Source organism: Amyelois transitella, chromosome 4 (genome assembly GCF_032362555.1).
Source record: "Amyelois transitella isolate CPQ chromosome 4, ilAmyTran1.1, whole genome shotgun sequence".
NCBI lineage: Eukaryota > Metazoa > Arthropoda > Insecta > Lepidoptera > Pyralidae > Amyelois > Amyelois transitella.
In genome coordinates, this window is record NC_083507.1 from 12,959,579 (window position 1) to 12,982,497 (window position 22,919).

General features: G+C 40.5%; 3 protein-coding genes across 3 annotated transcripts in view; 1 reads left to right on the forward strand and 2 right to left on the reverse strand.

Moving 5' to 3' along the window:
- Positions 1-14,613, forward strand: LOC106138997 (dnaJ homolog subfamily C member 3). Its single transcript, XM_060954122.1, has 11 exons — positions 1-222; positions 306-416; positions 957-1,051; positions 1,736-1,840; positions 3,543-3,743; positions 4,856-4,981; positions 5,648-5,872; positions 7,439-7,556; positions 8,574-8,706; positions 9,042-9,171; positions 11,309-14,613. The coding sequence occupies exons 1-11, from the start codon at positions 144-146 to the stop codon at positions 11,459-11,461; spliced, it is 1,476 nt and encodes a 491-aa protein (XP_060810105.1). The 5' UTR covers positions 1-143; the 3' UTR covers positions 11,462-14,613.
- On the reverse strand, positions 13,977-21,884 carry LOC106138998 (glyceraldehyde-3-phosphate dehydrogenase, testis-specific). Its single transcript, XM_060953596.1, has 7 exons — positions 21,703-21,884; positions 17,785-17,945; positions 17,319-17,566; positions 16,792-17,032; positions 16,281-16,463; positions 15,679-15,901; positions 13,977-15,125 (listed from the first exon to the last, which is right to left on the reverse strand). Exons 1-7 carry the CDS (start codon positions 21,882-21,884, stop codon positions 14,972-14,974), a joined length of 1,392 nt encoding a protein of 463 aa, XP_060809579.1. The 3' UTR covers positions 13,977-14,971.
- Positions 21,182-22,919, reverse strand: part of LOC106138992 (protocadherin-16) — a 25,453-nt gene continuing 23,715 nt past the window's right edge. The window contains exons 15-16 of the mRNA XM_060954486.1: positions 22,656-22,719; positions 21,182-22,165 (exon numbers count right to left, since the gene is read on the reverse strand). Coding sequence (XP_060810469.1) covers positions 22,094-22,165; positions 22,656-22,719 — 136 coding nt within the window. The 3' untranslated portion in view covers positions 21,182-22,093. The remainder of the gene's footprint in view (positions 22,166-22,655; positions 22,720-22,919) is intronic.

A 22,919-nucleotide genomic window follows, 5' to 3' on the forward strand; every position in this document is an offset into this window, starting at 1 on the left:
CTGATTTGGACCAATCAGAACAGACCACGAAAAGAGACGAAGGAAGATGGATTGTGGTTCTGTCAAATAAATTAGTTTATTAGAAATTGAATTTGCGGTTAATGTGTGTTATGAATTGTAATTAATTAAACATAATTTTAATAATGGACTACCTAGTGAATATTAACTGGAACAAAGTCACACCATGCCTTGTCTTATTAGTTCTAGAATTAGTTTTAGAATGTATGTATAACATTTTTTATTTTTTGTGATAATTAATATTGTTATTCATGAGAAATATGCGTGTTTATTTATGGATGGTACAGTTTCAGACGGCGCGACTCCAGCAGATGTGAACAAGCATCTGGAACTAGGCCGAGAGTTTCTTGCGCGCGGTCAACTATCGGATGCCCTTACTCATTATCATGCCGCAGTTGGTACGTTTAAAACTATGTCATATATATGAAAAGAAGAGTATGAACCACGTCGTCTAGGTCAAGGTCCCATTAAATAAAGTTTTTAACTTTAGCAACCTAACCTTTTCCTAATGTTTACTTCTATGTTCCAAGATGAAAAAAGAACTATTTTTTAATCCAAATCTTATTAGATAAAGTATACATCTTATCAGATAAGATTTTGGAGCAATCATTTCAAATTTCCTGCAGAGACCAATAGGACTACTCAGTCACTTATTGTTTATATTTTAATGAATAAAATCCCATAAGGGGTTGATGATAACTGCAATGCAAGCAGTTCAAAAAGCAGATTACAAAAGTTAGAGGATCAAGGCATGACAGTTGATCATGAACAGTGGGCCGCTTACTAAAGTCCATACTTACATAAAATCACCTATTAACTGGAGGAGAAACATGATGCTAAAAAAGTATTACTGATGATGCATCAAATATTTCCCATTTCAATTTATGAATTATTATCTTTTGATATAGATATATTTTTTATATTTGGTGAATTTGCAGAGGGTGACCCTAACAACTACCTCACATACTTTAAGCGTGGTACGGTGTATTACGCGCTTGGGAAAGCAAAGTTTGCCCTCCAAGACTTCACTAAGGTATGCTATAGTTTTTGTACTAAGGATTGGCTGTTGACTCCCTTTACCTCCCAAGGAATAAAGAAAGGTTATATGTATGTATGTAAGTTTGGATTTAAGGCAAAATGCCAATAGTCAGAGTGTAAACTTCATGAAGCATTAAATGAAAAAGGAACAAAATGACAATCATGTAAAAGGCGACTATGGGAATAGCTTTTACCACGATCCAATATGAGTAAGGTCCCCCTGCAATGATTGTAGAGTCAGACTGGAGTCACTTTGTGTAAAACCTAAGTAATCTAATTAAGAATTGTGGTTAATAGGAGCACCCTGGTCTCTTTACAGTGGTAAGAATATAAAAAACCAAGATTACTACTATGAGGTAGAAATAAAATTAAAAAAACAAACTAGTAGTTTTTTTATTTATTTTTTATTTTTAGGTGAACTGCTAGAAAATTGTCACTATTTGAATTTCAACTCCATCATTAAGCCATACAGCTGAATGTGGCCTCTCAGTCTTTTCAAGACTTTGGCTCTGTCTACCCCCAACATATAATGACGTGACTATATGTATGTATGTAGGATTTTTTTGATTTTAACTTGTGATATGTTGCCTAATTATCATCTTAGCATGATAAATTTAAACCTATACAGTTGTACAATTATGTTGGAAGGATAAATAACGAATGTATTATCTTTTTGCAGGTGTTAGACTTGAAGGCGGACTTCACAGCGGCACAGCTTCACCGAGCCAACGTCTACCTCAAACTAGCCCAGTACAGGGAAGCTAAAGATGATTTTTTGGCCGTTGTGAGTATTGTATATTAAATGTTTATTTATACAAATCTGTCTTGGTCGAATTTTATATATGTACTTATATTTTATTCCGAATAACATATAACCTATTTCTTAATGGTTCCAAAATTTATTTTATTATTAGGTATAGGTACTTTACCTGCTGCAATAGATTTTTTAAATTAAGTTATCCTCAAGCAAAAGAAAAATTCTTCATAAGTAACTTCTAAAACAAGTTTTTAATTTAATGGTGTTTAATACAAATATTTGTTTCCTAATAGCAAACGGCAAAACCGCAACAACCAAAGCAAAGCAAATGTCATCAACTTATTACATCATAATAGCTATTGGGCACATATCACATGTCATTATCAAGGTCGTATGCACTCATTGCACCTGTCGCACTAAACAAAGCGAGGATTGCTCAAAATGTCGTGTTTTATCATCGCGCACGCCGTGTCTAATCGCCGCTAGAGAAACATGTTCAATCTAGCGTGAAATGTTTTAATAAATGGTCATGGTTATAATGTTACAGAAAGTGCTAGCTTATCGGTTATTTATTTATAAGATATAATAATTCTTGATTATGGCATATAAAGCGGGTAATATGAATAAATAAATAACATCATGTGTTTCTTGCTATTGAATGCTCAATTCCCTCATTAAGCCATACAGGTGAACATGACCTTGTAGGCTTTTCGAAAATGGTTGGCTTTGTCTACCCCGTAAAGCATACAGACGTGATTGTATGTATGTATTAATACTAGTCAAAACGTAAGAAGGAAATAAATAATTTTATCTCATTTTATATGCTGCTAATAAAATATATATGTTATTGATTATAAAAAAGGCAAATACTGATATAAAAAATTATAACTGACCATAAATTACTGACAAAATAGTATTTCAAGTCTCTCGTATACAGTAACAACGATATTTTTATCGAACATTACAATAGATATTTACCATGCAATCAGTAACTATTGTCGCTCATAAGGATCGCATTTATGATTATTCTTTATGTACATAATGTTGTTACATACACACGCACATACGATAATTGTAGCGTATTTGTAAATAATACGACTTGCATACATACATATTATCACGTTTATATCCTACGCGGGGTACACAGAGTCAACAGTTTTTGAAAGAGTGAAAGGCCACGATTAGCTGTATGGCTTACTGATGGAATTGATATTCAAATAATAATGTCAAATGTGATGGATTTAAATCAATATTTGTAAATAATAAATAATTCATTTCGTAAAACTCTTAACACTTTTTATGTAGTTATAATGCTGCGACTTCGTCCGCGCGATTTTGTTAGTTTTTTCTGTGGTAGGTATTTAACTTTTTAGTTTCTTATTAAAAAACTCACATTCCTGTTTATAATATTACTAGAGGCCGCCCGCGACTTCGTCCGCATGGAAACCCTATCAATCCCGCGGGAACTCTGGGATAAAAAGTAGCCTATGTGTTATTCTGGGTCTTCAGCTACCTACATACCAAATTTCATGGTAATCGGTTCAGTAGTTTTTGCGTGAAAGAGTAACAAACATCCATACAAACTTTCGCCTTTATAATAGTATAGTAGGATTTGGGATTGCGATAGAAAAGAATATAAAATTCGAAGATACTATTTATATTTAAAGAGAGAATTTAAAAAGTAACTGAGGTTATAAAAAAAAAGTAATTCCAAATACAAACTCGGCAGAGCCAAGCGGAGCCGTACAACGCGGAGGCCATAGAGCAGTACATGAAGATAGACCAGTACATCGAAGACGTACAGCTGGCGGAGGCGTACTACCGCGGCGGCGAGCACCGCGCGGCCGCCGAGCTGTGCTCGCGCCTGCTGGAGGTCAGCCCCTGGTCGGCGCACCTGCGGCAGCTGCGGGCCGAGTCCTACATCGCGTTGGTGAGTATACTGACTACGTTACATACATACATACATATGGTCACGTCTTTATCCCTAGCGGGGTAGACAGAGCCAACAGTCTTGAAAAGACTGAATGGCCACGTTCAGCTATTTGGCTTAATGATAGAATTGAGATTCAAATAGTGACAGGTTGCTAGCCCATCGCCTAATAATGAATCCCAAGTTTGTAAGCCTATCCCTAAGTCGCCTTTTACGACATCCATGGGAAAGAGATGGAGTGGTCCTATTCTTTTTTGTATTGGTGCCGGGAACCACACTTTTAGGTTAACGTCACTTATTTAATTTTTATCGTTTTTAATTTTTATCGTTCTATCTGATAATATGAGTATCTTTTATTTGTGGCCAGTTACAAAACATAAGAAGGTGCTTATTTTTAACCGACTTCAAAAAAAAGGAGGAGGTTTCTTAATTCGACTGTTGTTATGTATTTCCGCGGATAAATTCGTCGTTTATGAACCGATTTTGATTATTTTTTTTTGTTGGAAAGAAAGTATCCCAAGGGTGGTCCCATGATAAGGAAACCAGGATCTGATGGTAGAATTGAGGAAGAAATTGAGGAAAACTCTCGAAAAAATTATCTTTCCGACTTGTGTGTTCCTTAAGGAACATATAAAGATTATTATTATTCATGAGGGTCTGGTGTTGATTTAATGATCCAAGGAAAGGCGGTCGAGGGAACTCCTCAACGGTTTACAGCAAGAATTTTGAGTTTGGGCTTGATTAACTTATATTACTGAGACCGTTCATCTGAATGGGTTTTAACTGATATTTTGCCAAAAAACAACCAACTTCAAAACGGAAACTAAAAAGTAAAAAATAAATTAACTTCTACAAATAATTTCTACTTTATAAGTGATAAATTAAAAGAAACATAAATTATTATGTATTTAATAATTTTGGAGACGATGCCTATTATCAGATTATCACTTATAAAGTCGAAATTATTTGTAGAAGTTAATTTATTTTTACTTTTTAGTTTCCGTTTTGAAGATGGTTTTTTTTTGGTTATTTTGATGTGTTCCGGACTCCCTATCACTATGCTTCAATTACATCCAATGGAATAGTGTTGACAAGCGATGTGTTTGCCGCAGAACGACCTGTTCTCCGCGGTGTCGGACATCCGCGCGGGGAACCGCCTGCAGCAGGACAGCACGCGCGGCTTCCAGCGCCTCGCCGCGCTGCTCTACCAGCTGGGGCACGTGGCCGACTCGCTCAAGGTCAGCTTGTACAGACATGTCGTGGCGAACATACGTGCTGTCATACATACATATGGTCACGTCTATATCTCTTGTGGGGTAGACAGAGCCAACAGTCTTGAAAAGACTGATCGGCCACGTTCAGCTATTTGGCTTAATGATAGAATTGAGATGCGAGTAGTGACAGGTTGCTAGCGCATCGCCTTGTAAGTCTATCCCTCAGTCGCCTTTTACGTAGAATGAGGCAGAGTGGTCCAATTATTACTCTTTTCATGGCAAAATAAAAATAAAAAGACTTGTCTCTCTCGAGTTCTCATAGCAAACTGAAGGTAAAAAAACTTATCTGACGAGGATACAGGGGTGAGCCTTTGACTAAGATCTAGGATTGGGTGAGCAAGGTTTTGACACGAACCGATTCACATTTGACCTAAACCTAACCCGTATTAGATTCATGGTCACATATCCAGTTACCTGAATTTGCAGGTTTCCTCACGATGTTTTTGATTCAGGTATCAGTTAGCATTTAAACTTATGTACATAACTTCAAAAATTTTCATTAGTTAGGCCGAGATGGGATTCAAACCTTGTGCTTTTCTGCGCATCACACATTTAAACCATGCCGATTTGGCCACGGAGGCTCTTTCTAAATTGGTTTAATTGTATAACTGTTTAAAATTTATTTTGCAGGAAATCCGCGAATGCCTGAAACTGGACCCGGAACACAAGGAATGCTTCCCGTTCTACAAGAAGGTGAAGAAGGTGGACAAGCTGCTGTTGGAGTGCGAGGAGCGGAGCGAGGCGCGGGACTTCCCCGGCTGCATCGCCAGCGCCAACAAGCTGCTGCGGCTGGAGGGCGAGGTCACGCTGGTCGTGTTCGAGGCCAGGAGGTGGCTCTGCAGCTGTTCCGTCAAGGTGAGGCTAGTGGACAAGTGCCTTCAGCCCCTGTCTGCCCTGTATGATCTGCTCCAATATCAAACTCTTGTTTGTATATCTAGGATCTAAGTTTACATCAGATGGCAAGTTTGATAGTGATATTGAAAGGAGAGTGAACGCGGGGAACATGGTGAATGGAGCTTTGCATGTCTCTATGAGTAGTCAGAAACTATCCAAAAGGCGTGTTGGTCCCAACATTAATGTATGGGAGTGAAAGTTGGGTATGGCAAAAAGGCACGAAAGCAGAATAAATGCGGTGGAAATGAGAGCGTTAAGGAGTATGATGGGTGTGAAATTGAGTGATCGGATAAGGAACAGCGTGATAAGAGAATGTTGTGATGTGAAAGAAGATGTAGTTACAGGAATAGAAAAGGGTATGTTAAGATAGTTTGGTCATGTGGAGAGGATGAAAGCAGGTTGATTAAGCAGATATACAAGGAGAGTGTGGAGGGAAAGGTCGGAGTGGGAAGGCCTAGACGAACGTATCTTGATCAAATTAAGGACGTCTTGGTAAAACGTCAGGTCAAGAGTAGACTAATCAGGACGTTGCCCGCTCGCCGTCCTGCTCGAGCGTATAGCGCCATCCCGCTCACATTGGAAGCCTTTGTACGATCAGAGGGTTTATAGTGCATGATCGTTTGAATATTATGTAAGGAGATTTTATCTTGTCTCCAGCTTTAATGGTGATTGATAAATATCTATTTTATTAAAAGAAACCGTTTACCAGTGTAGAGTACTTGAAACCGCTGAGCTTGCATGAAGAGAGTTATGAATATGGATGAAGCAAAGGAAGTATGCAGAGATCATGGCAAGTGGAAAGAGGTAGTCTCTGATAAAGGCTGAGAATCGTTACCTGCAATGGAGTAGAAGACCGCGTAGCACACAATAGATTTTATTCTTTTTATTTTTAATAGACTACATACACAATATAATAAATATATTTTATTAAGTTATAAACATTTTAGAATGTTCACACATCACAGTTTTTTTTCAGTAGAAGACACCGAGTGACATGACAGTGTCTTTCTTTTTATTTCTTGTTTGTGCTATACAACCTTAACACTTTGCGACGCGGAAGTTCGACCTAACTATTTCATTAAATGACGCCAAAAATTCCATACAAATTTCATCACGGACATAACCGTACTGTTATAATAGTACAAAATATATTGTACTCTACCTCGAAAAACTACGGCTATAGCCGCGGAGCGGTTATGACGTGTATGACACTCCGGTGTTTGCGTTTAGGTATGTTTTGAGTTTTTTTTTAATACTTCTGACTGTAGCGAAAGTTGAGTAGGTAGATCACAGATTGCCAGTAAATCTTGGCCTTTACGATGATTCCATAGTCACGGCTCGGTTATCACCGTAGCTCCGTTAATACCATCTTTTTTAGAGACAACATATGCCGTATTGTCAATTTTGGAATTTTAGCGAGTACTGCTATAACAGTTCCGCGCCGCAAAGTGTTAATAGTCTCTGCCTACCGCCCCGGGAGAGAGGCGCGATGTTACGTGTGTGTGTGTGTGTGTGTGTGTGCGGCAGGAGGAGCTGTACGCGGAGGCGCTGGCGCAGTGCGGCGCGGCGCTGGCGCTGCGGCGCGACGCGCGCGTGCTGTGCGAGCGCGCCGACGCGCTGCTGGGGCTCGACATGTTCGACGACGGTACGGCCATTGCTCACTTACATCCGGAACACATTCAAGTTTACCGCCGCTACCAAGGCGTCGGTGCAGAAGAAGCGGTAACAAACTGCACTGCAGCATTTTCTTCGTGTGTTTTTTTTTCTTATTTCAACCACTAGCTGTGACTTCGTCCGCGTGGATTAGTTATTTCGGGCATCATTGAAGCCCTCAAGGATGTATAGTTTTACCCATTTTTTTTTCACTTTTTCCATTATTTCTTTGCTCCTTATAGTTGCAGCGTGATGTTATATAGCCTCAAGCCTTACTCGATAAATGGTCTGTTCAACGCAAAAAACAATTTTTCAATTCGAACCAGTAGTGCCTGAGATTAGCGCCTTCAAACAAACAAACTTTATTATATTAGTATAGATAGGCATAGAAAAAAAGACGTACGTAGTATGGCTTGAATTGTGTCAGTACTTACAAAACTGGAAGTACTCTGTACTCAATTTTTTATATGAATCCTTTTAATTTGATTTATTTATTTACTAAGCACTTACGCCGGGCAATATAACAGCTGTCTGTTAATCAGGTTTTAGATTAAAAATTATTGTGCATATATGACGCGATTTTACCAGCTTTTACCCGCAGCTGCGCCCGCGTGAATTTAGCGCATTTTACAAAAAGCAAAGAATTTAGCGCCACCTTCACAAGAATACAGGTTTTTCGCGAATACATACATACATATGGTCACATCTATATCCCTTGTTTCTATATATAAGTATATCCAAGTTTGTAAGCCTATCCCTTAGTCGCCTTTTACGACATCCATGGGAAAGAGATGGAGTGGTCCTTTTTTTTGTATTGGTGCCGGGAGCCACACGGATGTATCGGAAATAGTCGCAAATGTTACTGGAAATATCCCGTGAGGTAACAAACAAATTAATTCAGAGATAGCTTGCGTTCTCTTTTACTTCATTACAATTTCTCACATTATAAATTGCACGACGTCTCCTATTTATAACTTAAAATTTGAAATTAACGTTGTATTGATTACAGCCATCCACTCTTACAAAGAAGCATTAGAGTTAGAAGAAAGTTTACAGCGAGCTAAGGACGGTTTGAGCCGCGCTCAGAAACTGCAGAAACAGTCGGAACAGCGGGACTACTACAAGATTCTAGGAGTGAAGAGGTACCTCATATTTCATACTTTATTATCAACTTCAAGCAAAATCTCAATGTTCTTACACCGAACTTGAACCCGGTAAAAAATCTATCTAGGTAATTCATAATCTTCTAGGTCGAATCTGTCATAATCTTCATCTGTTGATTTATATCTCTGGCGGGGTAGACAGAGCCAGCAGTCTTGAAAGACTGGCAGGCCAAGTTCAGCTGTTAGGCATAACTTTGCTAGCCCATCGTCTTAAAAAAGAAACCCAAGTTTATAAGCCTATCCTTTGTAGGTATGGATGTGTTTTTTTTTTCTTATTTTGATAATTAAAATAGCTATTATTCGTTCACGATTAGAACGGCGACGAAGCAGGAGATCATCAAGGCGTACCGCAAGGCCGCTCAGAAGTGGCATCCCGACTCCTACCAGGGCGACGAGAAGAAGGTCGCAGAGAAGAAGTTTATAGACATCGCCGCAGCTAAAGAGGTAATTAAATAGTCGAATTATTTAAATTTGATTGCATAAATATTGTGTGGAATAAAAGTATGTTGTAAGATAATAAGACTTAATTATAGTATTTTCTTATAAGGGCTCGAACTTACTTCTTTGGAGTTAGTTCAATTTCTGTGATTCGTCTGGTATTAAAATAAAATAAAAAAATCGGTTGACTGTAAAGTCGGTTTACTAACGATAGTTGAACGTGACAACGTCTTAAGAAAATACTGATGGAATGGTAGCATTTTTCAGAAGAAATTTCTAATTAATTATCGTTGCTATAAACAATTGACACCACATTCACTTTTCACTGCACTTGATACTCGACCAAAACACGTTAATGTGTAGCAGCTGTCCACGCAGACGCATCGCTCACTCAAGTAGGAGAGAGACGGATGACGAACGCTGCCTAACGCGAAGGCCGATTGTGCCTCTTTGTCGCTCGATCCGCGCTCTCGCTTGCACTTACATGGAACGCCTCAGAGCGAGGTAACGCCGCATGAGTCATGTTTTTTCGTGCGTGCAGCCGGCTCCATTGAATTATAAGACGTTGTCACGTCAAAAATTACTAGGCAATTAAAACTATACACATAAAGTAACGTCTATACCTCTTGCGGAGTAAGAGCCAACAGCACTGTAAAGATTGAGAGACTTCAGCGGTTTGGCTCAATGATGGAGTTGAGTTTCAAACAGTGATTGGTTTCTAGCCCATCACCTAAAAGAATTCTAATTTATAAGCCTATCACTAAGACGCCTTTTACGACATCCATTGGAAAGAGACGCAGTGATTTTAATTCTTTTTTTTGTATGATGGTCAGCAAGTGGTGCTAGCAAGCTCAAATAGTGCCCATTGACTCTTACCTTGAAAATTTCCAAGTTTTATGTATCGAGGAAGTGAGATTATTATTATATCCGATCAAAACGTTAAGTAAAATGTGTATAATAATCTTACATATAAAATTCTCGTGTCACAATGTTCGTTCCCGTACTCCGAAACAGCTTGAACGATTCTCATAAAATTTTGTGAGCATATTGAGTAGGTCTGAGAATCGGCCAACATCTATATTTCATACCCCTTACTGATAAGGGTGGTCCACCCTTAACATTTTTTTAACTAGAAATTACTTAAAGATTATTAATGCCATCAAATATATCCTGTAAAAAAACCAAGTCTCGCAGCTCAGTCTTTCTACCGTAAAAAGTTGTGAGATCAATGTAATACCAAGTCGGTTAATCTATTTTGTCTCTACTTAAAGGACTTTCTGTCTTAAGTTATTACATAAGTTATTATCATAGCCAATATTAAACATATTTTACGTTTTTAACAAATAGATCGACTTGGACATCGCATGAAAACATACATATATAAAATCACACCTCTTTCCCAGAGGGGTAGGCAGAGACTATCTCTTTCCACTTGCCACGATCTCTGCACACTTCCTTCGCTTCATCCACATTCATAACTCTCTTCATGCAAGCTCGGCGGTTTCGGGTATTCTTGACCTGACCTTTTACCAGGACGTCCTTAATTTGATCAAGATACGTTCATCTAGGTCTTCCCACTCCGCACTTTCCTCCACACTCGCCTTGTATATCTGCTTAGTCAACCTGCCTTCATTCATCCTCTCCACATGACCAGACCATCTTAACATACCGTTTTCTATTCCTGTAACTACATCTTCTTTCACATCACAACATTCCCTTATCACGCTGTTCCTTATCCGGTCATTCAATTTCACACCCATCATACTCCTTAACGATCTCATTTTCACTGCATTTATTCTGCTTTCGTGCTTCTTTTGCCATACCCAACTTTCACTCCCATACATTAATGTCGGGACCAACACGCCCCTATGCACAGCCAGTCGAGCCTTTTTGGATAGTTTCTGACTGCTCATAAAGGCATGCAAAGCTCCATTCACCATGTTCCTCGCAAACACAATGAATATTACAATTATATCCACAACGAATTTATAGGGGGGTCGAAAATAGCCTGAATTGCTTCGAGCAAAGGATGGTACGGCCGTGCCGTTTTTTTTGGCTCGACTTGGCGGGGGCACTACTGTGCCCCCAGATATGGCAAAACAACGTTTGCCGGGACAGCTAGTATAACGTAAAACATTTGCAGGTGCTGACAGACCCTGAGAAGCGCGCGCAGTTCGACGCAGGCGTGGACCCGCTGGACCCGGAGGCGCAGCGCGGGCAGGGCGCGCCCTTCCACAGCCCCTTCCACCACTTCCAGCACGGCAGCCCCTTCCAGTTCAAGTTCCACTTCAACTAGCTCCCCCCGCGGGCAGGGCGCGCCCTTCCACAGCCCCTTCCACCACTTCCAGCACGGCAGCCCCTTCCAGTTCAAGTTCCACTTCAACTAGCTCCCCCCGCGGGCAGGGCGCGCCCTTCCACAGCCCCTTCCACCACTTCCAGCACGGCAGCCCCTTCCAGTTCAAGTTCCACTTCAACTAGCTCCCCCCGCGGGCAGGGCGCGCCCTTCCACAGCCCCTTCCACCACTTCCAGCACGGCAGCCCCTTCCAGTTCAAGTTCCACTTCAACTAGCTCCCCCCGCGGGCAGGGCGCGCCCTTCCACAGCCCCTTCCACCACTTCCAGCACGGCAGCCCCTTCCAGTTCAAGTTCCACTTCAACTAGCTCCCCCCGCGGGCAGGGCGCGCCCTTCCACAGCCCCTTCCACCACTTCCAGCACGGCAGCCCCTTCCAGTTCAAGTTCCACTTCAACTAGCTCCCCCCGCGGGCAGGGCGCGCCCTTCCACAGCCCCTTCCACCACTTCCAGCACGGCAGCCCCTTCCAGTTCAAGTTCCACTTCAACTAGCTCCCCCCGCGGGCAGGGCGCGCCCTTCCACAGCCCCTTCCACCACTTCCAGCACGGCAGCCCCTTCCAGTTCAAGTTCCACTTCAACTAGCTCCCCCCGCGGGCAGGGCGCGCCCTTCCACAGCCCCTTCCACCACTTCCAGCACGGCAGCCCCTTCCAGTTCAAGTTCCACTTCAACTAGCTCCCCCCGCGGGCAGGGCGCGCCCTTCCACAGCCCCTTCCACCACTTCCAGCACGGCAGCCCCTTCCAGTTCAAGTTCCACTTCAACTAGCTCCCCCCGCGGGCAGGGCGCGCCCTTCCACAGCCCCTTCCACCACTTCCAGCACGGCAGCCCCTTCCAGTTCAAGTTCCACTTCAACTAGCTCCCCCCGCGGGCAGGGCGCGCCCTTCCACAGCCCCTTCCACCACTTCCAGCACGGCAGCCCCTTCCAGTTCAAGTTCCACTTCAACTAGCTCCCCCCGCGGGCAGGGCGCGCCCTTCCACAGCCCCTTCCACCACTTCCAGCACGGCAGCCCCTTCCAGTTCAAGTTCCACTTCAACTAGCTCCCCCCGCGGGCAGGGCGCGCCCTTCCACAGCCCCTTCCACCACTTCCAGCACGGCAGCCCCTTCCAGTTCAAGTTCCACTTCAACTAGCTCCCCCCGCGGGCAGGGCGCGCCCTTCCACAGCCCCTTCCACCACTTCCAGCACGGCAGCCCCTTCCAGTTCAAGTTCCACTTCAACTAGCTCCCCCCGCGGGCAGGGCGCGCCCTTCCACAGCCCCTTCCACCACTTCCAGCACGGCAGCCCCTTCCAGTTCAAGTTCCACTTCAACTAGCTCCCCCCGCGGGCAGGGCGCGCCCTTCCACAGCCCCTTCCACCACTTCCAGCACGGCAGCCCCTTCCAGTTCAAGTTCCACTTCAACTAGCTCCCCCCGCGGGCAGGGCGCGCCCTTCCACAGCCCCTTCCACCACTTCCAGCACGGCAGCCCCTTCCAGTTCAAGTTCCACTTCAACTAGCTCCTTCTTCACCCGGCATGGGGCGTGAGCTCCTTACGCAATTGGGTACGGTTTTGGTACGGAAGATGATAGGCCAATTTTCCTGCAGGCCACTGTAACTCTATATGATGTTTAGTTTGCGTTTACAATTTTTGTTGTAGTTTTAGCAATCTAATACCCTTTTCAAAACTCTTACAAAATATTATTATTAGAACAATGCATAAAACATAACAAACAAAACCAAGAAAAATCTTAACACTTTCAAGAATTTTTACGAAAATGAGAAATTTGATCAAAAATGTTTCATCACGCTGAATATTTTATGTGATAAAATTTTTTCACTCCAATTCACATTTTGACGATTATCATGATTAAAAACTTAACAAATCAAGACTCATACCAATAATTTGTTAATATTAAACACACAATCATGTATATCAAAATGTTTGTCCAAATGTGTCTTCTAAACTAAATTATAGATGTAAATAGTTTTTGTGGCATATACTATTTATTTTCTTAAAACTGTAAGCAGTACTTAACCCTATTCTTTTTTTATATTTATAAATAATACAGGTATTAAACACACACGTAAAAAAAGTACGTTACGCGTGCGTTTAATACCTGTATTATTTGTAAATAGTATAATACAACACGAAGGTTTAAAATCACTTATTCCATGGTCCTAATTTTTTTTATAATTAAAAAAGAATTTAGTTTTGTATTATTTCTTCGGTAGATCATGTTACTTTAATTTGTTACCGTGCCTACACAATCGGCATAGTAACATTTTTATTGATCTCTGAAAGATTTTATAAATAATTCTAACAAATGCCTTGGAATGTTAATCCTACTAACGAGTTAAAACATTTCGCATAACGCAGTCACGATTTTTCAAATGAAACAAAATCATTTAATAATACTTTTTTTTATTACAAAAAAAATTGTAACATTACCTTTGAGAGGGCATTACGTTTTTTTTTCACTGCCGGCCGCACGTCAAACGTAACATTGCTTTAAATGGCCTTCCAGTAAAAATGATCTGTGGCCCACTGTACTAGGCGGATAGTGAAATTCGTGGTTCGTCATTGCGCGTAATCCTTAGACTGAAAATGAATATTTTGCGCGTTTGACGAGCGAGAAACCTGTTCAGAAAAAGTCTGAACGCAAACATAACAAATAAACTCAAGTTTTATACGATAAATATAGTGGTGTTTGCTTATTTGTTCTGTGTCTTCGTTCAGCCTGATTCTTGCTGGTCTTTTACAGTTTTTATATAAACTTTAGACCCACTGATAGAATAAACAATATTCGTTTCAAGCAAACATGATCTGGAAGTAAACATCTATTTGTATCCTTGTCTTTCTAAAATAATTAATACGAGACGCAAATATGAAATGGTTGTTTGTCAGATCACGATTGGTTGGAACGAAGTTAGACAAAGCACGTTTTAGGCAATATTTTGCTTCGCTGGCAACACTGGGCGCATTTGAAATGTTGCCAGGAACGCGCTTTGAGAAATTTGGTTACGTTGCGAAACTGCAATCATAATAAATATTTATTTTAAGTTAATTTGTTGTGATTCTTATAAATTGTAAATATTTTAGAATAATAAGAAATTACAACAGACATGTTTGGTTTTATTCTTATTCCTATTCCTTATAAATAAATAAATAAATCAGCTTTGGAATGCTACACACTACACTGCAAGGGCTCATTTGCACAAGCGCTTTTTAGATTGTTTGAGTAATATTTCACTACTTTCCTTTTTCTTTTGTGGCGGTTCTATCTTTCTTAAAAATATAAGAATAATTTAGTGGTAATTAAATATCAACCTTATTCTTATCAGTCAAAAGTGAAAATATGCAACATATAATTGAATAAGTTTGCTATTTAGAACCTTATTTCATGACGTTTCTTTTTGGATTCAAACATAATAAGACGTTAAAAGCGCTGATACCAATAAAGTGTTTTTTAATGTAGGGCATTATAGAGAGGACGTCACATTAACGACCGCTCTCTCAGTCTGTTTCTCGACGGATTTTTCCGTGGTATCGGCCTTCTTCACAGTCTGGACCTTCTTTAGCACCCCGTTGGTGTCTTCCAACTGCTTCGCTGTTTTTTCTATCTCATTGCTTAACCTGAAAGATGTGATAATGATTAGGTTAAGCTACCCACACTTAAAGAATCAACCACTAAGCAAAAATTCATAAAAGTGTAGATTACTACCATTATTTTTTTTAATACATACAAACATACATATAATCATGTCTATATCCCTTGCGGTGTAGACAGAGCCAACAGTCTTGTAAAGACTGATAGGCCTCGTTCAGCTATTTGGCTTTAAGATAGAATTGAGATTCAAACAGAGACAGGTTGCTAGCCCATCGCCTAAAAGAAGAATCCCAAGTTTATAAGCCTACCAGTTAGTCGCCTTTTACGACATCCATGGGAGAGAGATGGAATGGTCCTATTCTTTTTTCTATTGGTGCCGGGAACCACACGGCATTTTTTTAATGATTGCTCCATTTCATTGAATAAATCTAACTTCCATATTTCAACCGTGTTTCAAAGTATCTGAATAAAATGTAAAATACGAACGGACATGCCGAAATTATCACGGAAATTTTATCATAATAAAATTATTCGGAATGGGACCCTAAAATAAGCGTTTATTCCTGTAATGTTCCTTACCTCGCGGCGTCGTTGTCCTTCTCGCACACGTATCGTACCCTGACCGCGCAGTCCTGCCCTCTGTACACGTAGCCCGACACGTTGGGGTTGTACGCCAGCGCCAGGCAGCGGCCCTCGCCGGCGATCGTGTTGTTGGCACGGGTGTCGTTGAGAACCGGACGGGCTGTGTGCGACCAGATCCAGAGCAGGCCAGGGTTAAGACCGCCTGTCCACCAGTCGTCGCCTGAAGTCAATAAAAGTAAGTCTCTTTTAGATTCTTCCTCAATGATTTTCGTGTCCCCAGTTGCAAATCTTTATACGTTGCCATTGAAAGGCGATTCTGCATTTCCACTCGTAGGTAGGTAAGTCATTATCCTCCTGGTTTTAGTGTCAGTCTCGTTAACAGCACCCTGAAGAGGAACCCGAGGATTGAATAGGTGCAAGTGCAACTCTCGTCTGACCGCTGCCTCCGCCAGCTACCTGAACGAGCCGGTTTTATTCGATATTTTCCGTCACCGTCGAAATAAAAATAGCGATACCGACTCTCAAATATTCATTGCCACTCCAAAAAATTGACTAGGTACACAGTTAAGGCTCATAAAATAGGTACATATGTCACTCACCTCGTCGTCTTTTGTCAGTCAGCAGCGCAGAGTGTATCTGTTTTCTCTCCTCGTCCGTTTGGAACTCCAGTAAGTTGGCCTTCAGCTTGCGACAGCGCAGGTTGGCGCTCTTCCAGTCCAGCGACTCCGAGGAGAAGTGGTAACAAGCTGTGCCCACGCGGGTGAATTCTTCGGGGCAAGGATCTGGAGACAAATTTGGTGTAAGCAAAGAAAATTTTCTAATTAATCTTCTACATCCTGACGCCTGGGACTAGTTAATTCTCTGGCAAAGAGCCCCGGGTGCCCTATGCTGGAATTTCAATTTCTGAAATCAGAGTATTTATAACCCGATGAACGACCAACCAAGAGAGACATCTCACACATTCGCATGGGGTTCGTGCTGCTGCTTGTGAGATTACCTGCCTAACTAGTCTTCTCGTCTCTTAACTTACAGCTAATTATATATAAGGCTATATGAATGGATCTAGTGCATGTACAAAAAAATTTCATGCTAAAATAAGTCACCACTGACCTGGTTGAGGATCCCTTCCCGCCACCAAATAATGGACGCTTTCCTCCATCTTTCTCAACCTCTTCTCCATGAGGTCTACCCTGAAGACGAGTTTCTCAATGGCTGTCAGCAGATACAGGTCAGTCTCGGTGACCTTCTTCTGCGGTGGTTGAGGGGGTGGCTCGTCGACGCGGTCTGCTGCGCCGGGGCGCGGGTACTGCGGTGGGGGTAATGGTATAGGCTGGTTGGGAGATGGGGGAGGCTGCAACAAATTTGATCTATCATAAAAATACCGTACCGTACCGTATTATACGAGTAGGATTACTAAATCTTATGAACTTTCTTCAGGTTGTCAACTTTGATATGACAACAATTGTGCATCAACATTTTAGGTTGATTGGCGACAAGAAAGACCGGAGCGTTAAACCTTTTCCAAACCATTAACAGGCCAACAAAGCGGATATAAGCATATGGATAATATCGAACCGAGAGATTAAGATGATATATGACATCCGAAGAAATCACTGCCACTTGTCATTGGAACTCACATAGCTTGGTCTGAACTGATCCTTATATGGATTCGGTGGTCTATTCACGATCTTTCCGGCTCCAGGCGGTGGTGGCGGCGACGCTTGCCACTCTTCATAGTATGGGTGCTTCGGTGTGCCGTGGGGGTGCAAATGATGTCCAGGGTGGCCATGGAGGGGTGGTCCGTGCATGTGGTGCGGCGGTGGTGGGGGGTCGATGCGGTCTGTCACGTAGTAGCCTTTAGTGGGGGGTAAGGACATGACGCGACCTGGGAAGAGAATGTTTTAAATTAAGATAACAAGACAACAATAGAATAGAATAGATTTATTTTCAAAATTGGATTCAAGGTACCACTTTTTTACGTCACATCACTTAAATCTAATTTTCAATCTAGATTAGGTATATTTTTATGGCTATACCCATCCATATACTCATCCCCATTCCATTCAGCGTAATCCTGGCTGTAACATTTCAAAGGTCACCCACCTCTCCTGCAGGTCTCATTGGAGGTCGCGGTGACCGCCCACTCGTTCAGCAGACAGCTCCAGGGTCCGCTGTCAGCGTCGCAGTACTCATCACCGCTCTGTTCAGCGTAACCCTGGCTGCACAGCACTAGTAGGGCTAGTGATACCCACGTTCTCATCGTTCTGCGTGTACAAAATATGTTTTATCTATTAGTGTCTCATACGAAATTGTTTTGAGGGGGCGTCGTAAAAATAATTTCGTATGTTTCCTGGTCTTCCCCACTGGGTTCGAGTGTAAAAAATTAAGTTTCGATCGTCACAACTGGGTACGTTAAAAAGATTCGTTTGTGCGGACATTGGAGACGAATGGAACTTTTTATTCCCTACTCGTTCCATCCGCTATAGACCGTGAGTCAAAATGCATTAATCGCAACATTATACGAGTAATTAGTTAAAAAATAATCAAAAATGCAAATTACCACGCGCAAAAGTTGGTAGATATACATATTACCTATATCACATATCCTTATTTGTGCCGTGTGGTTCTCGGCACTAATAGAAAAAAAAAATAGAACCACTCCATTTCTTTCCCATGGATGTCGTAAAAGGCGACTAAGGGATAGGCTTACAAACTTGGGTTTCTTTTTTAGGCGATGGGCTAGCAACCCGTCACTATTTGAATCTGAATGCTATCATTAAACCAAACAGCTGAACATGGCCTATCAGTCTTTTAAAGATGGTCTCTGTGGCTCTGTCTACCCCGCAAGGGATATAGACGTGATTAATATATATGTATTCTTATTTAGTCCAGGCAATGACATAAGTTACATCAATACCGTGACATAACCCTACCATTGTTTCGCCACCCAACCTTGTGCTGGAAAGTGTTTAGTGATTCATAATACATCCTCATTGGAATCCACATGTTGTCAAACATCGCCACGAGGCAGCGTTACGTGTCGCGTGGCGTGGCGTTGCGTAATGGAGAAAGTGGACGGCGCGATCCGGCGTAAACAAGGATTTCTCGATTGTTTGTGGGGATTTTCCTGATGACAAGTCTTACGTTCTTATTCCTAACGGGGTGGACATAGCCTCGGGTGTTTGAAAGCTGGGAACTTACCAGTGTGTTTTGGTTTTGAAAATGGGATAACATTGTAATATAGGGGCTGCAGACCCGGCAAGTTAAGCATTTTGTGGGCTTGTCAAAAAGAAAGTAAACTAGCCGATAGTTGTATTCTCACGTCTTTATCCCTAACAGAGTAAAAATGATTCCAAACGAGAGGTCACTTCCGCTTTAAATTAAACGACAACTATAATTACCTATTCAAATTGTACATAAGTAAAACTCGTAAAGTAAAAAATAAAATGTATATAATAAAATATTCATCTGATACCTAAGTAAGTGCAAATTACAGATCTTTTCAATTTAATGTAAGATCATTGTTAATTTTCTATTATTTATTATCAGCTTATCAGTCAAAAATAATAAAATGAGAAAACGTGATATCGGTTAGACAAGCCATGAAAGGTCTTATGAGACGAAACGAGATTAATACTTTATCAGGATACAAAATAAAAAAGATATTCAGTGACTATTTAAACTCGTTATCCGTATGTATGTCTTACAAGCGAGTATTGAAAATATTAAACATACCTACCTACTTATACCTGTTTTCCACAGTGGTAGGTAGAGGCTAAAGTATTAAGGGAATTTTCATTCAACTTCAAATTTTATACTAAATTAGTACAAACTTTTGAAAAAGTTAAGTGCTTTTTTTTACACCTGTTGGACTATATGTCTGGTTCTTTACTTTACAAATCCACAAGCCCTTACCAAAGTTACAAATTTAAACAAGTACCTCAGTGTGATATAAAAATAGATTTACCTTATTCTTAAGCTTGTTTCTTCACATCCGCGCACTTGCGCCCGCGCACTTTTACTCGCGAGGAACAACTTTCTCAAAGAACACGCGACTGTCTCTCGTTAGCGGCCGAGCGATACTGGCTGTGATATTGAAATCATTGGACCGGTTGAATTAAACATTTGATCAGGTTCAGTGTCCTGTTGGAATAGTTCTGCAAAACACAATCATCTAGAGAAGGGATTCCGAACCTTTATTAGGCCCATTGGAGTCGGAATAATACCTATTAGACAATTTAAATATACTAACTAAATTCTACTTGAAACTTTAACAATTATAGCTGTTGCCCGCTACTTCCATCACTAAAACAATATTTTTGAGGTTTCTTAATTTTACCGCTCTACGCAAGCCTAGATAATAAATAGTATCACTATTGACTTTCTTCCAGGTAATATTGAAACCAATATACACAATCTGACTCAGATGTTGCCCCTTTCTCTCGTCATATGTGCAAGATCGCAGATCATAAATGTCATTGTCATGACATGAATCACTATAATGCGAATTTCTCCGCTTTGCACCACCCACAGACAACATCCGGGTAACTATAGCGCGGAAAACTGGTATCCCACATTCTTAATAATAATTGTAGAAATATTTTAGCATACGTAGTTTAAGTGATTATCAACTATTAATAATTATGTGGTTATATACCACATATACGGCCTCTTTAGTACGCTTGTCTGTGACACCGGAGGTCCCGGGTTGGAATCCCGGCCAGGGCATAATGAGAAAAGAACTTTTTCTGATTGGCCTGGCTCTTCAATGTTTATCTATATAAGTATTTGTTATAAAATATAGTATCGTTGAGTTAGTATCTCGTAACAAAAGTCTCGAACTTACTTCGAGGCTAACTCAATCTGTGTATAATTTGTCCCGTAGGTATATAATTATATTTTACATACATGATAATATTATGATATAATTGTATATACCTACACCTACCTTAGGCATTAAATGGTTTAACTATCATGATAAATAAATCATGAAATTTTGAAAACAAAAATATATTGTACCTGCCCCTGACATTAAGTTTCTTAACATACCGAAGAAAAAACGCCGCAAGTTTAGAATAAGAAATTAAGTAGATTTGGTGGATTGAATAAAGGTAGGTACTTCGCACATGAGGATTGTGGTGACAGGCGGACCTTGGGCTCCTGTCCTGTGAGGAGAGAAAACGGGACTAACTTTAGGAGACTTGACAAATGAGGGTTTAAAAAAAAAGACTCAAAATATCTAACAGGAATTTTAATAACAAATTTAGAATAATAGCATTATTAATATTCTACGATTTAAATAGATTTTAAATATATTATAATTAAATAATAAAAGTAAAAATATTACATCACATCAAATGCAGTGTCTGTAAAAAGATGAGTAATAACTTCGATGAACTTGGTATAGTTATTCCAAAAAGAACTTGAGTATTTGCTATTTACCCCATAAAGGGGCTAGTGGTAAATAGTCTTACTTTGGTCACTTTGGTACCCATTGAAAATTATGTATTTCATATTATTATGAAAGTTTACCGTACAATAACAATAAATCTATTTACAAGATATAGATCTAAAATATACTGGTCATTGGCCTGAAACTTGTAATCACAAAACTATTTACAATTTAAATCCTTAACACTTAATGGACGGCAAGACATTATCGTACATTTAATTTTCACGCATTTCAAATCAAATTTACACAACCATTAAATCATTGTCCAGTAAAAATATCAAACTTACATTGCTTTTGAAAATAGGGCATGATGTAAGAAAAACAGAGTATATCGGACATTCTTTTAAATATTTTGAGTCATTATAATATGTTCCGTTATAAACAGTCGACTGACGTTATTTAAGCAATTACAATGATCAGTTAGACAAGGAAACGTTATGTACAATTTAGACCATAAATTTTAAATAACATTGACACAGGAAGACCACCATACAAAAGTACAAAACAGTTTAATCTAATAGGAATGTAAATTGCAATAAATTGTCTAAACTAACCCAAGAGTTCATAACCTGTGATCTGGCCTCATATACACCGAGGGGCGAACATGAACCGCCCTCAGCTTGTGAGGGGTTATGGTCGCGTACGGAGGTGGAGTCCTCCAGAACGTGACTTGGCCCTCATAAGGAACACTCACCGGAACAGCGTATTTATGTCTCAAATTCTCGTTAAACATCGCGATCGTCTGCTTCATTTTTGGTAAAGATGCGTCTGATTCTAGTTTCTTCCGCTTTTCTGGCAACGACCTGCTTGCCGAAGATATTTTGTTTCCTCTTGGGTAGAAAATGATAGATTTTCGTCCAGATTGTAGAGGTTTTGGTCGCGAGTAAGCGACGGTAGAGGAGATACAGCCGGGGTGTTGGTCTGGAGACTTTGCTTTGGTTTCCCTCGAGGGTGTGGGGCTCAGAAGTAGACGGTGAGGTTCATGTGGTCGTGCAGCGCGGGGTTGGTGGCGTCGAGCGCGCGCGGGCTGCCCTGCAAATGGACCTGCATGAGACCGGACGCTGAGGAGACACTGGGTGGGTGGAAGTTTACTATAGACCCTGTCATATTTTCACTATTTTTTTATTCTATGAAAAATGTTAACTAACTGTATGAATGATTACTTGCTGACATTTGGCTTCAGCTAAGATATGAAGTTGTCGCGGGAATCCGCATAAAATATCGAGTGGATAACTAACTTGAGTTTGTTTTAAGTCATAATGTAATGTTAATTTAGTTAAACAAGGCAATAGTCATTTTGAAATTTAAAGACTTAGGTAAATGAACCTAACCATAAAAGTTAAAAGCTAATTACAAAGTTATATATTTTGGTATGTTAAAAGTTAGTTGCAAAATGAATAGCATTAGAAATATGCATAATGTAAGTCATGAAATAATAAACAATGTGTGATTCTTACGTATTTCTAGCCATGATAATGATGAGATCAAAGCATAATGATGAGAAATAAGACTCGGGTCGTACCTTTTCATTGTCGTAGTCATCTTGATCTGTGGCATCTCTCTCGTCCCAGCTTAATTTCTTCACTCTAGGAAATTACAGAGAATTTTGATTTAGAAATTTAAAATAATTAGAAGAAAATTATGCAAAATAATTCGTTTCCGAAAGATCCAAGCCACTACGTATAAGTGTCACTCATGTTTCCAAGGCCGTGTAATTTCTTAAATATTCCAACCTTAGGTGACCTGCATATAAAAGCAGAGACTTCAAACTATGCGACTGGGGCAA